General features: G+C 40.7%; 1 protein-coding gene across 1 annotated transcript in view; it reads right to left on the minus strand.

Annotated features, from left to right (window-relative positions):
• Nucleotides 1-15,099, minus strand: part of LOC140237504 (uncharacterized) — a 184,746-nt gene that overhangs the window by 133,040 nt on the left and 36,607 nt on the right. Inside the window, exons 32-39 of the mRNA XM_072317473.1 lie at nt 14,363-14,485; nt 14,021-14,141; nt 13,252-13,457; nt 11,726-11,868; nt 10,845-11,031; nt 10,246-10,551; nt 9,388-9,714; nt 8,553-8,876 (exon numbers count right to left, since the gene is read on the minus strand). Of these exons, the coding sequence (XP_072173574.1) occupies nt 8,553-8,876; nt 9,388-9,714; nt 10,246-10,551; nt 10,845-11,031; nt 11,726-11,868; nt 13,252-13,457; nt 14,021-14,141; nt 14,363-14,485 (1,737 nt within the window). The remainder of the gene's footprint in view (nt 1-8,552; nt 8,877-9,387; nt 9,715-10,245; nt 10,552-10,844; nt 11,032-11,725; nt 11,869-13,251; nt 13,458-14,020; nt 14,142-14,362; nt 14,486-15,099) is intronic.

The raw sequence follows: 15,099 nt of genomic DNA on the forward strand, positions 1-15,099 counted from the left end.
TCATGACAAAAATGGAAATGGAATATAATATACACAGTTTATATGTTTTCTATTTTTACTTTACATGAAGTCTTTGAAGAACACCTCTCATAGAACCGTTATGCATGAAAGAGATAAACACTTAATAATTACTGTACCAGCTTAAGAAGAAGGAAGAACACCATCCATGATGGTAAAATATGTGTGGCGCTCCGTCGGAATGAGTCAAAAGTCGCAAAAAATGAAATCGTAGTTATGCCTATAAGTGAATTCTACAGACTCTAAGCTTTACACTGATATGTAATACAACTCATTTCGACATCCCTATAGATCATAAAAACGAATATTAACCACGTTTGTTATGTCAGTTGATTTTCTAAATAACGGAGAAAATCGCTCTCAAAGTTCAGGCTATGTTCATGCTCACAACCTGTTTCTTTCACGGGACAAAACAATACAACTGTCCTGCTTAGCGACGGCGTTTACGCTCCATCGCACGCACTACCGTATAAGGCGATAGCTTGGGTATGTAAGATAATCAACCAATCGCAGGACAGGTCTATCATTATCGATTCTGACCAATACGGCAGCCCGAATGTAAACTTCGGCGCGTTTGTGTCCGTGCCGCTGCCGCCGCATGAATGAGTCAGTACGCGTTGTGTGTCGGCTGCGTTGTGGTTTGCTGCAATTTTTAACTCACAAACAATAGGAAACAGTAGAAAGAAAAGAAGGCACGCAGTGCGTCTTACGAGAAGCGTCTTTTAGCGAGGGCGTTGATCGCTTCCATTCTCCTCCCATACATGTTGTTGTCAATGGAAACTAAAGAGGATGCGTTTAGCAAGTACCAATACCTAAATAGAACCTGAGAACCTATTGTAGGCGGGCACGCAATGCGTCTTACGAGAAGCGTCTTTTAGCGAGGGCGTTCATCGCTTCCATTCTCCTCCCATGTTGTTGTCAATGGAAACTAAAGAGGATGCGTTTAGCAAGTACCAATACCTATTAAATAGAACCTGAGAACCTATTCTAAGCGGGGGTTCAAAAGACAGCATCGGTAGAAAAAGTCAATGAAGTTGATTAACGATAGTCGTCTTTTGAGATCGTGTTCTTTGCGTGTACTTAAAACCCTCAAATTACGCACATGGTCGTAATGCTGCAGAGCATCAAAAACTGCTTTCGCGTCTTTTCTGCTGCAGCTGTATACAGCCGTAACATTATGAATTCCCGCCATATTAAAGGCACATTTCCTTTATAGGTGTTGCGTGCACAGTAATTATCGCTTATCAGAAGTATCAGAAGCAAAGGTTGATGTAGGCTTGACAGCTTCACGTTGGGTTTACAATGATTCTCAGTCACTTTTCTAATAGCATAGTTTATAGCATATAAAAAACAATTAACTTGTAGCTTAAGCGGATTTTTTTTTTTTTAACATCACATGTGCAGTTACAATCTTTCTGCGTTTGAGAAGTGGATCATAAATAATAATACTGAAAAATATTCGGAATTAATACTTAGGCCTTCTTCACTTCGTTTTGTATTCACAAACCTTATCAGAAAAAAAAAAATGATTGCTTGATTACTTTCGGGTAAAGGAACTACCGGAAAGGAACCGCATTTAATTTTCTTGTTAACGAACCTAAGCTAATAGCAAACCATATTTCATTGTGTGATTAACGAACCTTCAGAATAATCAATTGTATTACCCCCCTCCCCCAAGGGAAAAAAAAAAAGCATTTCAATGTCATGCGTTGTCAATAGCGATAAAAGGCCCGTTTTTATTTCGTAGTGTGTCTCAGTACTCCTGTGCTTATTTCTAAGGATGTGCCTCTCTTAATGATTGCGATTGATGTTCAACTATTTCTTTCACGCGAGCTTGAACAGGAAGAAGCTAAAATTCAGGCAAGGAGACGAGTTTTCTTCCATGAGATGCAATCATTAAGACACATCTATTCACGAAAGTTGTGTGATTGCTTATGTGCTAAAGAATTGTGTCCATTACATGAATCAGGCACTATACAAAACGGTTGAAATCTACTGAAAGTCGAACTTCGTTTTGTTTTTTGTTTTTTGTTCAATCTCATTTCAATTTTAAGCGGGGATAGACTAGAAATTAGTTTGTCTATACTGGCAGGAGACATTACAGTTTTCCAGTACATGCTCCGCATTTAAACAGTCGCCATATTTTCGTGGTCAGAATCAGATAATGGACACGTGATATATTATAAAAATGAAAATAGAAAACAACGAACACGCCATATGTACAAACATTATGAACTCCAATGAATTAAACTTACCTGTGATATTCTGCATAAAAAACAAGCACGCCGATTAAATGATTTAATATAATTAATAGAGCACACAGCGATATCATGCATGGCAGATCAAATCAAGTTCAATGGGTGAGAAAGCTAAATGAAGTTAAAAAGTTGACTTCTTTTCGTTTCTCTTTCAATTCATGAAAACAGAATTACATTGTATATCTATTGAAGAGGATTGTCTCTGTTGCGAACGATCGCCATATATAGCACTGTTAGTCTCCTGCGCAAATCCGAATCCCTAAATAATTTTTGCTTGATAATGTAATAACCCTGCTCATAATTTCATAAAGGACTCGCAAATTCAAAGTTTCAAACCGTATACTAAAACATTATATTGTATACGGTGTATTTCAAAAAACATTTTGAATGCGTTGCGTGTTAGCATGTTAATAGCACCAATCTGCCTTTTATTTTCCGTATACGTAAAGCGCACAGAAACGTAACCAAAATGTTACAAAATACAGTGAAATGCATTGTACGGCGTGGTACTATCATTAGAAGTATATCCCATTCCTTTTTACTTTTATTTGCTTGAACCAAACCATGTGTCATTTTCGTAGCGACATCACTAGGAATTAGAATGCATGAAGATAATCGTTACTCATTTTTTTTTTTTTTTGCGCTACTATTATAGCATTTACATTTTCCAACTTTTATTGACATGCAGTACTATGTTACTGTATTGTTACGATTACGAATGTTGGTTATGAATTCAAAAGACTGGTTTATTAATCGAACTACAAAGGTAATAGCTGTTTTGAAAGTAGTTCGATACAAGTTCAAAACGCGATCGAAGTCATTGTCATAGGGGGAACTGATAGCTCTAGAAAACTTGTTTAGGCTAGTAAAGATTGCCGTATAGGCAATCTTTGTAGAAAGTTTTGACTTAGGCCGTCTATTGAGTATTTTGAGAAATTTAATAAAGAATTATTTGTTTTGATTATGTCAAGAATTAGTTTGAACTATGAGAATAAAAAGGCGCGGTTACCCAAACAATGTCGTAGTTCGATTAGACAGTCATGATGGGTAAAGTCATGCCGTCAATCTCTCGTTTGAGGCGAAACCCCAGCCGGATTTAGTCCACAGTGGGGTGCGTTTATTTGTCGTTTGAGAGCGGGAGTCGAAGTACTTGTCCATTGCAAATAAACTTTCTGCTGAGGCGTGACAAACCTGGAGGCCAAGCCAGGGTTTGATGACTCCAGCAGCTGTCGTATTACGTAAGAGCATGATAAGGATACCTGCCTGTGGCAGACCATTCAAAGTGAACTCAATTTTCTCTATCCTTTCTAAAGTTTTCAATTTTATATTCTATTGAGAAATTCTATGGTCATCCATTTTACATTTCGAACGAAAAAAATTGACCCGTAAATAACGAAAATACAGGAATAAGAAGGAGAGCATTGCCAGTTTGCCGGTGCTGACAATGTGCTATTTGGCAGTGAGTTACAACGGGGAGGTGAGACTACCTCCCTGGCCTGCTGACTGGATCATTGAGAAAGCAGCTGTCGTATTACGTAAGAGCATGATAAGGATATCTGCCTGTGGCAGACCATTCAAAGTGAACTCAATTTTCTCTATCCTTTCTAAAGTTTTCAATTTTATATTCTATTGAGAAATTCTATGATCATCCATTTTACATTTCGAACGAAAAAAATCGACCCGTAAATAACGAAAATACAGGAATAAGAAGGAGAGCGTTGCCAGTTTGCCGGTGCTGACAATGTGCTATTTGGCAGTGAGTTACAACGGGGAGGTGAGACTACCTCCCTGGTTACAATCAGCCTGCTGACTGGATGATTGAGAAAGAGAGAGAGAGGGAGAGAGAGAGAGAGAGAGGGGGGGGGGGAGAGCGAGGTAGTTTGCAGGCACAAACCCTTGTTGGTCGTAAAGGAGTCTGCGCCAAGACTACTACATGCACCACTTTGGCACTGTCCCATAGGCCCTGTGTTGAAGCTTCTCCCAACTGGGAGAGGCTGCAGTGTAGTGGTGTGTGTATTAGTCTTGGTGCATGCAGACTCCTATACGACCAACAAGGGTTTGTGCCTGCAAACTAGGAGAGGGGGGAGAGATGGGGGAGGGAGAAGGTGAGAGCAAAATGGAATGACAATAGTTCCGGTCACTACAGTACAGGCATGCTCTGTCTGCATACGCTGAATGTCTACACTCGCACACACACACACGTACACACACACACGCACCATGGAGCTACATGGCCCATGCCAAAACCAAAACAATCTCCTCCTCTCGCGGTGCCCCCCCCCCTCCTGTGGCGCTGTGGCGATGACTGATGCTTAGATTAGGCCAGGGTCAAGAAACAGGTGTTTTATATCTTTGACTTTAAGTCATTGATTGCCAAGATATGCACTGGCATTATTTACTGGGGTGTAGCTCTTCAAACGAGTGATTTTCGTCATGGTGAATTCATGACTTGACTAATCCTTACTGAATTGATGATCACTTCTGTAAACCATCAGTTATGTCTTGTAATCGTAGTCAAAATTCTTTTGAGCGATGAGACGAAAACCAACAAACAAAATGCCGTGTATCATCGCTCGAGATTCCAACATTTGGCGTCACCCGACCAACAATAAGTGACAAATCAAATGGAATATTATGTTGTGGGATAGCAGACTGTGTTACGATTGTTAAATGTTTCGAGCAATTGTTTAAAAAAGAGAGAAAATGAGGCAAAGTTCAAGAAATTAGAAAAAAGCACGTAAATGCAGGCGATCATGTTTGATAATCATAGTAAGAGATTACAATCGGCCGTGCGGATGTATATGATTGCCTTATTTACATGTCTGATTTCTGTAAACTAATGTGATATTTAAATTTAAGTTCCCTTCCCTCCTTGATAGAAGTTTTGTTGGGTTTTCGCTATAGGCATTTTATTAGGAAACGCTGTAAAAACGACAACAAATGCCTACTATACATCAAGAGATGACCTATACATACATGAAACACAAAAAAAAAAATCTCTACGTTCTGATATAAATCAACTGCTTGTTTGTTTGTTTGTTTGTTTATTTGTTTGTTTGTTTTGAATTACCATGGTCTTTGTCGGGGGAAAGATGAAGAAAAGTAGTAGAGTGTATCACTCTCAAATCCGGATGATTGCGATAAGTGTGTATTCCCGCCCTTTCTATACAGGTAAACGATTTAAGCTTGGTATGCTATTATAAAAGCCTGCATGTGTCACGCGGAAGAACTGATTCCGTGATCACTTTTAGCCTTTCATAAAATTCACGTTTTAAGATGGTAACGATAGCTTGTAGGAGATAGAGTAAGTTAGCGTCACTGACTGTGGTTCTGAACACAAAAGGAGACTGAAAAATTCCTTTACAAATTAGCAGACATAATGCCGATCCTCCAACACTGTTGCTCCATTCCGTCATTGATTCTGCTATTAATGGCGAAGAAAGAATACTGGTTGAGTGATTATCCACCTCTTGATAGCAGGAAGTTTACCTTTCATTGTTTAAGGCTTCCATGACGCAAATCTCTCGTTTGAAGAGGCTACACCCCAGTAAATAATGCCAGTGCATATCTTGGCAATCAATGACTTAAAATCAAAGATATAAAACACCTGTTTCTTGACCCTGGCCTAATCTAAGCATCAGTCATCGCCACAGCACCACAGGAGGGGGGGGGGGGGGCACCGCGAGAGGAGGAGATTGTTTTGGTTTTGGCATGGGCTATGTAGCTCCATGGTGCGTGTGTGTGTGTGTACGTGTGTGTGTGTGAGTGTAGACATTCAGCGTATGCAGACAGAGCATGCCTGTACTGCAGTGACTGGAACTATTGTCATTCCATTTTGTCTCTCCCCTTCTCCCTCCCCCATCTCTCCCCCCTCTCTCTCTCTCTCTCTCCCTCTCTCTCTCTTTCTCAGCAGGCTGATTGTAACCAGGGAGGTAGTAGTATCACCTCCCCGTTGTAACTCACTGCCAAATAGCACATTGTCAGCACCGGCAAACTGGCAATGCTCTCCTTCTTATTCATGTATTTTCGTCATTTACGGGTCAATTTTTTTCGTTCGAAATGTAAAATGGATGGCCATAGAATTTCTCAATAGAATATAAAATTGAAAACTTTAGAAAGGATAGAGAAAATTGAGTTCACTTTGAATGGTCTGCCACAGGCAGATATCCTTATCATGCTCTTACGTAATACGACAGCTGCTTTCTCAATGATCCAGTCAGCAGGCTGTTGTAACCAGGGAGGTAGTCTCACCTCCCCTTTGTAACTCACTGCCAAATTTGTCAGCACCGGCAAACTGGTAATGCTCTCCTTCTTATTCCTGTATTTTCGTTATTTACGGGTCAATTTTTTTCGTTCGAAATGTAAAATGGATGACCATAGAATTTCTCAATAGAATATAAAATTGAAAACTTTAAAAAGGATAGAGAAAATTGAGTTCACTTTGAATGGTCTGCCACAGGCAGATATCCTTATCATGCTCTTACGTAATACGACAGCTGCTGGAGTCATCAAACCCTGGCTTGGCCTCCAGGTTTGTCACGCCGAGCAGAAAGTTTATTTGCAATGGACAAGTACTTCGACTCCCAACTCTCAAACGACAAATAAAAGCACCCCACTTTGGAAAAATTCGGCTGGGGTCTCGCCTCAAACGAGAGATTGACGGCATGCGTTGATGCGGGGTTTACTCGGATACAAGGCGTGAACAGTGCCGTCCGAGTTCTTTCATTCGAAATTCCTCAGAATACGCAATTCAATGGGCAATTAGCGCTGCTACTTGGCAAAGCTGTTAGCCAACCCAATTGTCCCAATTCTTTGCAGACTTGACCTCTCACATGTCAGCTACACGCAATACACGGCAAGCAGCTTTCATTACAAACATTCTGATTAAAAAACAAAACAAAATGAAGAAGCACACTTTTGAGTAGCGACACAGCTTTCTGTCCCTTTCTCAAATAGGTCCTACTTCTAAAAAAATACAGAGATGACTAGAGTCAGAATATCCTCCAAAGGGAACACGAGCTATCTGGGCATTAATAATGTTTGTCTTCCTATTTCTCTCCATGCCGTCACGGCCCAAACCATCATAAGTAATAAGGCAATAAGTTTCATTAACCAGGGAAATAATAGTACGCATTACATACATTTGGCGAATTATCACACAAATTGTCGACTTTATAAAAACGAGAATAATTGACAACTTAGGCCCTACTATATCTCCAGAGATGAACTTTAAACAGCAAGTCACATACCAGGGAACGAAAGTTATGATTATTTGAACAAATTCATTAATGAGGCCAATTAATAACCGTTGTAAAAGTACACACACGCATAAAAAAGGTTTCGAGTTCGATATGTGATCATTGTATTAGCTCATAGATAAAGTATCATAAATTTTGCGTGATCGTTCGTTGGAATAATTTTTTTCAGTGGGATTTGTGCGTCATGTCAATCACCATTCATTGAAATGGAGTGCATGTATCAAACGAAACTCACTGGTCATGCAATCAATAGCCTTGGTCAGCTCACTATCATTGCGTAATTCTATAGCCCTCGCCGCTTGGCCGCCGACGCCGCCGCGCGCACCATGCTTTGTTTTGTCTTCAAAGGGGTCAAGAGCAATGCCTCATTAGCATACACCCTAGCAACGGAGGCGGAGTCTCGATCTGGCAAGAACAATAGGTGCGAAACGCAACGCAAAGGCGAGCGTTCGAAAAAAATGTAACCGAAAAAAATTGTCTCAGAAAAACGGTGATTTGGGACACTTGTACTCATTTTCACACGCTGAAATTTTCTGTACAAACAGATAAAACATAAAGGAATCAAAATCCGTCATAAAAAAATTTCGACCCGAGTAGTGCTTCCCCTTCATTTTCGGCTCATTACGGGAAAACTCCCCGTGCGACTTATGACTCATTTTGTCGGAGCGCCACACATATGACAACTGGAGTCAATGAGTCTGGTATTACCTCAACCTAAACAACATGAAGTTTATTTCCCTGCAGTGTTTTGAGGGTCTTACAAAAAGGGCCCACATTTGAGGACTAACAAAAATACAGCATACAAGATAACCCACTTCAATATGAGCCCCGAAACAGAACACTCAGACCAGTTAGCTGTGTAAAGTAAGGAGACTTAATCATACTGATTTACACAAAACTTGGCCAGAAGAATCTTTAGAGAAAAAAAAAGCCCTCACAAAATGCACACATTGTAAACAACAGTTCTCACAAACACCTGTCTCAAACCTTCTCAAGGGATCACCTCCTGCACACTCACCCTGTGTTCCTGAAGCTGATTCTCTCCGTCCAGGTAATCCACCCCCTTCTCCGCCCTGTCCAGTAGGTCCTCCGCCTCCTCCACCCACCGCTTCACCTCCGCCGTCTGTCCGTGGAACTCCTCCCGCAGGTTCACCGCCTCCGCCAGGTCCGTGGCCCGCTCCCTGGAGGCCTGCAGGAGGTGAGAGTGGAGGGCGTCCATGGCCTCCAGCTGGGACCGGAGGGTGGGGCTCAGCGGCTCCTCCAGGTCACCGTACTTTGCCTTGGTGGAGATGATGAGGGCTTGGGCTCGCTGGAGGGTGCTCTCCATGTTGGGTTGGTTTGTCTATAAACAGTATCATTGGTAAAAGTATTGCAAAAACTTGAAGATATCGTTCAAAATTACACAAGTGAATACTTGGATTTTGAAATGAATGCAGATAAGATAGAGCCCATCCTTTTTGCTACATTTGAGGAACCAAAATCTAATATATTTTTATTTCAAACAGTCACACAACAACTATATAAGATATTTGCAGTGGGTACATGAAATCAATACTATTAATGAAACACAGTCTTGATTTTCTACTGATTTACCAGAGCATAGATTTGTGATCTTTAGAGACTACTAGTAATCTATTCATATATATCCTCCATGCGTGTCCACATATCTTCCAATCAAAAGAAAACTTTTTTAGCTGACTAATTATGTCACATACATTACAGTCAAGAGTATGGCTTCTAGTAAGACATATCATTAACCTTTTCAAGCTTGCCATCTCAAAATGCCATTGACAATACATTTGACAAATTTGTCTCTGGTAATGAGAGAGTTAATGTCTACTCCTACAATATACCTCATGCTGCATGAGGGCCTCCCTGGCTGGCTCCACCTCCAGACCCAGGACTACAGGCTGCCCGACCTCCTTGTTCCATGCCTCAAGTTCCTTGAGGGACTCCTCGAGGTCCTCCTTCAGTGCTGCCTTGTCCTTCACTTTGCCCTCGAGGGATTTCTGCCGCTGGACCAGCTTGGCCCGGGCCGCCTTGAGGTCGGAGGTCAGCTTTCGGACGGTGGAGGTGACCGCCCTCTGGTCAGACTGGTCAGCTGTGGCAGTGACCGCTTGGCCATGTTTGGGCAGCTGGGCAAGGGCTTCCTCAAGGGATTGGATTCTCTCCAGAGCAGCCTGTAGGAGAAAAAAAAATCAATTTACATGAATATGAAATGGATGCGTCAACAAGTTCATATTATATGATTGCATATTTATACGTCTTGACAGTTGTAACAATTGAAAGAAATTATAGCATTTACTTGTTCTAGCTGTTACAAGACAGCCAAACATTGGTGAATATGTACTTTCATGACATATGTGTAACTTTTCTATTGCAATAACTTTAGAATGCTCTAACTATAGTCTGAAAATGCACATTCCACAACCTTGTCATTAGCACTTTCTGGATTTAAGAGGAAAAAAGCTGATGCACGAGAATATCTTGGAATGAGATTGCACTCCTCGTTTTTCTTGTTTCAATTAAGACAAAACCAAAAGAAAATCTTCAAAGTATGAATTTCACTCAAAATTTGTCACAAGCTGATGGAAGATACAAAGAAGAGAATAATGTGGTATGAGAAATGCTACAGTTTATCACAAATATACACATGTCATTACCCCAGCAGCTACTATAAAATGACAATCTTTCAGACAGGGCGTTCTGACCTTGCACTTCTGCAGTTTGTCCTCCGTAGCGATCCCGGGTTCCTCCATGGCCGGTACTTCCTGCTGGTAGCACTGAAGACACTCCTGCAGCTTGGCTGCACCTTCCTCGTACTCCCGCCTCGCCTCCTTGGCCTCCGACACCTCCTTCGCCTTGGAGTCTAGAGCCCTCTTCAGTTCCTCGTTGAGCTGATCCAACTTGGCAACATCATCACTGTGGTTGACCTGACCTTGCTCAGTCATGCGATCGCAGCCGGAGTGGAGTCCCTCCAGGGGAGACTGAAGATCGTCCAACTTGGATTGCAGATCCTGGAAAAAATTTTGAATTAGTGAGAACCATCACCTGGAACTCATGTGATGTCCGTCCCTCAACTTCAAAACACCTCATATTTCAAACAAACAAAAGAGGAAATGCAAGAGAAGATAGTTATCTGGGAAAGTAAACTCTATAATCTTGGGTCTGGTGAAGTGATTGCAAAGTATATTGATTCTCACACCATTCAATCTTCTGATGACAAATTGACGAATTGGGAAGGAGTGTGTCAAAGAAGGTGATGACCTTTAAGGGGGACATGAAAGTTTTGTCTGTCTGTCTGTCTCACCTTGCACCTGACCAATCGGTCATTGGCGTCTTCAGAGGAAAGTCCGATTGGCTGGTCCAGCTGGTCAACCAGTGCCTTGAGTTCCTGGAACTGACCGTCCTGATGTCCAAGATCTGCCTCGAAGGCCAGTCGGTCATCATAGGCTTTGGTCAGTGTCTCGTGCTTGGTTGCAGCTGAGCTCAGTGTCCTATGAGTAAACATTGGCAGCAAAGTGTAACAATGTTCACAGTTGATAAGTACTCCCCTCTAAATCAATCATCTTACATGGGACGACCACTGTGTTATGATGAAACTATTTAAACATTGAGCAGCAGTCCTCATGCACTGGCATTTATGCAATGCTGTCTAGCAGAATGAAGAAACACTCTAAAAGCAAACTTCTGATATTCAGACTGATATAACTTTTTGGTACAAATCATTTAAAGGAAACTAAAAATGATTACATCAAGCATAACAGTTGATGTAGTAATCATGAGAAATTTACCTAACCTTTCTATTCAAATATTAATCTATCTACAGTATGCATCTATCATCTATCATTCATCTATCTATCTATCTACATGTATCTATCCATCTATCTATCTATCTATCTATCTATCTATCTATCTATCTATCTATCTATCTATCTATCTATCTATCTATCTATCTATCTATATCTATATACCCATTCATCCATCCACCAATCTGCATTGTTCTACCTATTTATCTATCTGCATCCACCCATCCTTCCAACCATCCATCCATCCACCCATGCATGTATCTATTTATCTTAACATTTGTACATCTACACCATGTAAATCTGAGCATTCTGAAGATAGCTGCCTGAATCTATTATGGACATTGAAATCACAATAATGATTTAATATTGTAGCCACACCTACCTATCATATGATTCTTTGAGTCTATCAATATTCTCAGTGAGTTGTTTCCTGTCCTCCTTTCCAAGTTTTGTTGCCAGCGTCCAGCCGTCCTCCATGATTGATTCTACCAGGGGCTGGTGCATCTCACCTGTCTCACATACCATCTGAAAGAGGTAGTCACGGAAACAGAGTTTGGTGTAAAACAGTCAATTAGCATTTTCATTAGAAGAGTTATTTTGTCACTTTCAATGATGATGAAACATTCATACACATCTGTAGATGGGAATTTTATAGTGAATAATGCCTCCGGCAACACTTCATGGCAGAGGCATAACAAATGCCAAAGGTGAAGAATTGAGATCACAATGGGGAGACAACATTCCCATACCAAAACCCTATAAATTACATCCACAAAAGTGCAAATATTTCGGTGCAATTACAGTCATTCTCCTTCCTGTTACAATATCTATCCTGCCAGTCACAAATTAAGCCCCATATGATACCCAGAAATAAACCAATAAATGCTATTACAGCTTTCATAATACTCTTGTTCTGAAAAAAGACAGAATCATTCAGTGATTAGGTCCGTAACAATGAAATGATGCAGGTGTGCACTGTTACGAATGATCCATTGTTTCAATATGAGAATACTGGGAAAGACAACAACATATGACTGTTTGCAGGTACAGTATTCATCGCATAATCGCGACAGGTTAGGAGTAGCAAACACGGCCCCTTTAAGCAGGGTGCCCGATTTCGCGATGACCACTCACCATACACTAATGGCATATGACATGTACATGTAGTGCACACACACACACATGCATACTGACGTACTGTACACGTACATGAATACACAACCACGCTACCCCTCGGCGCGACCCTCTAGCTCTCCCTGCATTCTCGCAATGATGTACTGTAGAGTAATCGCAACCGGGTTCTTCTTCTGTCAACTCTCTGAGTAGGAATTGCAAGCGAGCACATGGCTTTGCTTATGTAGGGGAGAAGAATGTTTGCGAAAGCATGTGTTTCGCAATGTCATGGATACTTATACACGGCGCTTTCGTGGCTATGCATGTACGTGTACTGGATGGACGGAGGTCAAAACACACCAGTTCGAAGCTTGCTTTGTAAGTTCGATGTAAACGACAACTGATAGGTAATCTTTGAAATATTGTTGTGGTATTTTGGTAGATTTTTTGTGTAAAATATCAACAAAATCAAAGATCGCTTGAAGAAAAATTGTCCCATTTATCAGAGGTCCCCGCCCGATTATCCAGTGAAAATAACATGCATTGGAAATGTTTCTGGGAAGCGTATGTCATTTAAGCGAGGTTCCCGATTATCAGATGCCCGATTATGCGATGAATACTGTATTCATTTCATTCATTCATATATTCATTTTCAGGTTCATATTCATATACATAATTACTGGAATTACTCTAAACTTTGTAGGAAAAAGTCCTGAATAATTCTTCTTTTACGTGACACTGATCAAAATACACCATCAAATAAGCAATCAAGTAGTGGTCAAATATTTCACCGACCTTGTGCTGGAAGACCTGCTTCTGAATGTCCTGGATGGGGCACTGGAGACTGACCGGCTGACTGACCAGTGGACGGTGCTCGGACACCCAGGACCTGGCCTGGGCCATCTTGGATTCCAGCTCCTTGAGCTCTGTCAGGCAGTCTGACATCAGGTTGAACCTGCCTACGGCTGCCTCCTCTGTCTTGCTGTACGACCGCTCCAGGTCTGTGGGTGGTGGTTGCAAAAATATTGGTAAATCTGCACATTTTCTGCTTTCTATATCATGACATTACAAGATGTAGAATCAACCAATAACCATTAATGTACAGAAGGTTGAAAGGTTAAATGATATAGTATTGGTTGAGCTGAGGATTCAGCCTTTAACTTTTTGTGAGATACTTAGAGAAACCGCTTTATGAAAGGTTAAAGAGCCTACAATTCTACGGGGAATGCAAAGTTTACATGATGAAAATCAGTTTTGAAATGGCTGAGATATCCAAAATAAAAGTAAGACAAAGCAGTCCTAATAAATGGTAGGTTCCACCTTTTACAAGGATCTCTTTGTTTTGGATATCTCAGCCATTTCAAAAGAAAACCAATTTTCATCAAATAAATGTTGAATTCCTCTTGTAATTATTTGCTCTTACATGATACCTAAGGGGTTTCTCATTATCTCAAAAGAATCATCATCAAAAAACGTTGGAAACCTGAAGCCCTATCTCAACCGAAACTGTACCATCCCTTTAAAAAGAAAGAGAATCAGAGAGTAATAATCCATTGACGCTGACCTTTGACCTTTTGCTCCACAGCCTGGCTGTCCGCCTGATTGGCTCGCTGACAGATGGGCTGACAGCTTGCCAGCAGCCACTTGACCTTGGCATTGTGACTTTTCACCTGGTCTTGCAGGGCCTGAAAAGAGAGCATATGAGAAGAGGGCATGAATGCAACAGTGATCACATGATTTCATTATGCCTGGAGCATAGAGCATATTACACGAAGACTTGCAACTTTTTATAAGTTGCAATGCTTGCAGTTACTACGGCAGCAGCGAGGAAACCACTGATCAGATGTTAGCATTTCATGGTCAGCAGTGAAAGGGTTGGACTGACGAAAAGTTTGTCAGACAGTACCTTAGCCTCAAAGACCTGCTGGACAAGGTCTGCTACTTCCAGTTTGGGGGATACCGTCTCCTTGAGGTCTTCTTGTTTGGCAGCCACACCCTTGGCACAGTCCGAGTAATACTTCCAGAAGTCCTGCCATGGGGGAATATTGGAATTGAAAGAAAAAAAAATGAAATTGAAAATAGTATATCAAAACTGAAAAATATAATTGAAATTGAAATATAAGAGACATGTTTAAACTGCGTAAAATTTAAAACCTGAATATTATAAAAGCTCTCTAAATTCTGGTTTTTGTGTTTTTATAAGGTTCTTTATGAAGAAGCACTTACTGTTGAAATACAATTATGAATGATCACAAATCAAATCAAATCAAATCAAATCAAATCAATGATTGATTTGAATGTCATGAACCTCATGCTTTCTCTAGTTCTTCTTTCCTATTAACAAAACAAGTCTCCCTCTGATCAATGGTAATATTATTCTGCAAAGTCAAAATTCCATGCAATATACAGTGCATGAGTGCACTTTGTTTGCATAGCGCAAACATATACAATTTCCTTGAAATTAAACATAGTGGCAAATTATCATAACTATGACATTTATCTAATGACTCCTGCTCAACCATTCGTATGTATTTGGGGGGGGGGGGGTACTATTGCTTCAAGCAATTGCTTATGATAATCTCACCCTGTGAATTAATCAAACTTGTATTCATCTTATCCAACAAGGTTAACTATTGTTTATCA

This window comes from Diadema setosum, chromosome 1 (genome assembly GCF_964275005.1).
Source record: "Diadema setosum chromosome 1, eeDiaSeto1, whole genome shotgun sequence".
Classification (NCBI taxonomy): Eukaryota; Metazoa; Echinodermata; class Echinoidea; order Diadematoida; family Diadematidae; genus Diadema; species Diadema setosum.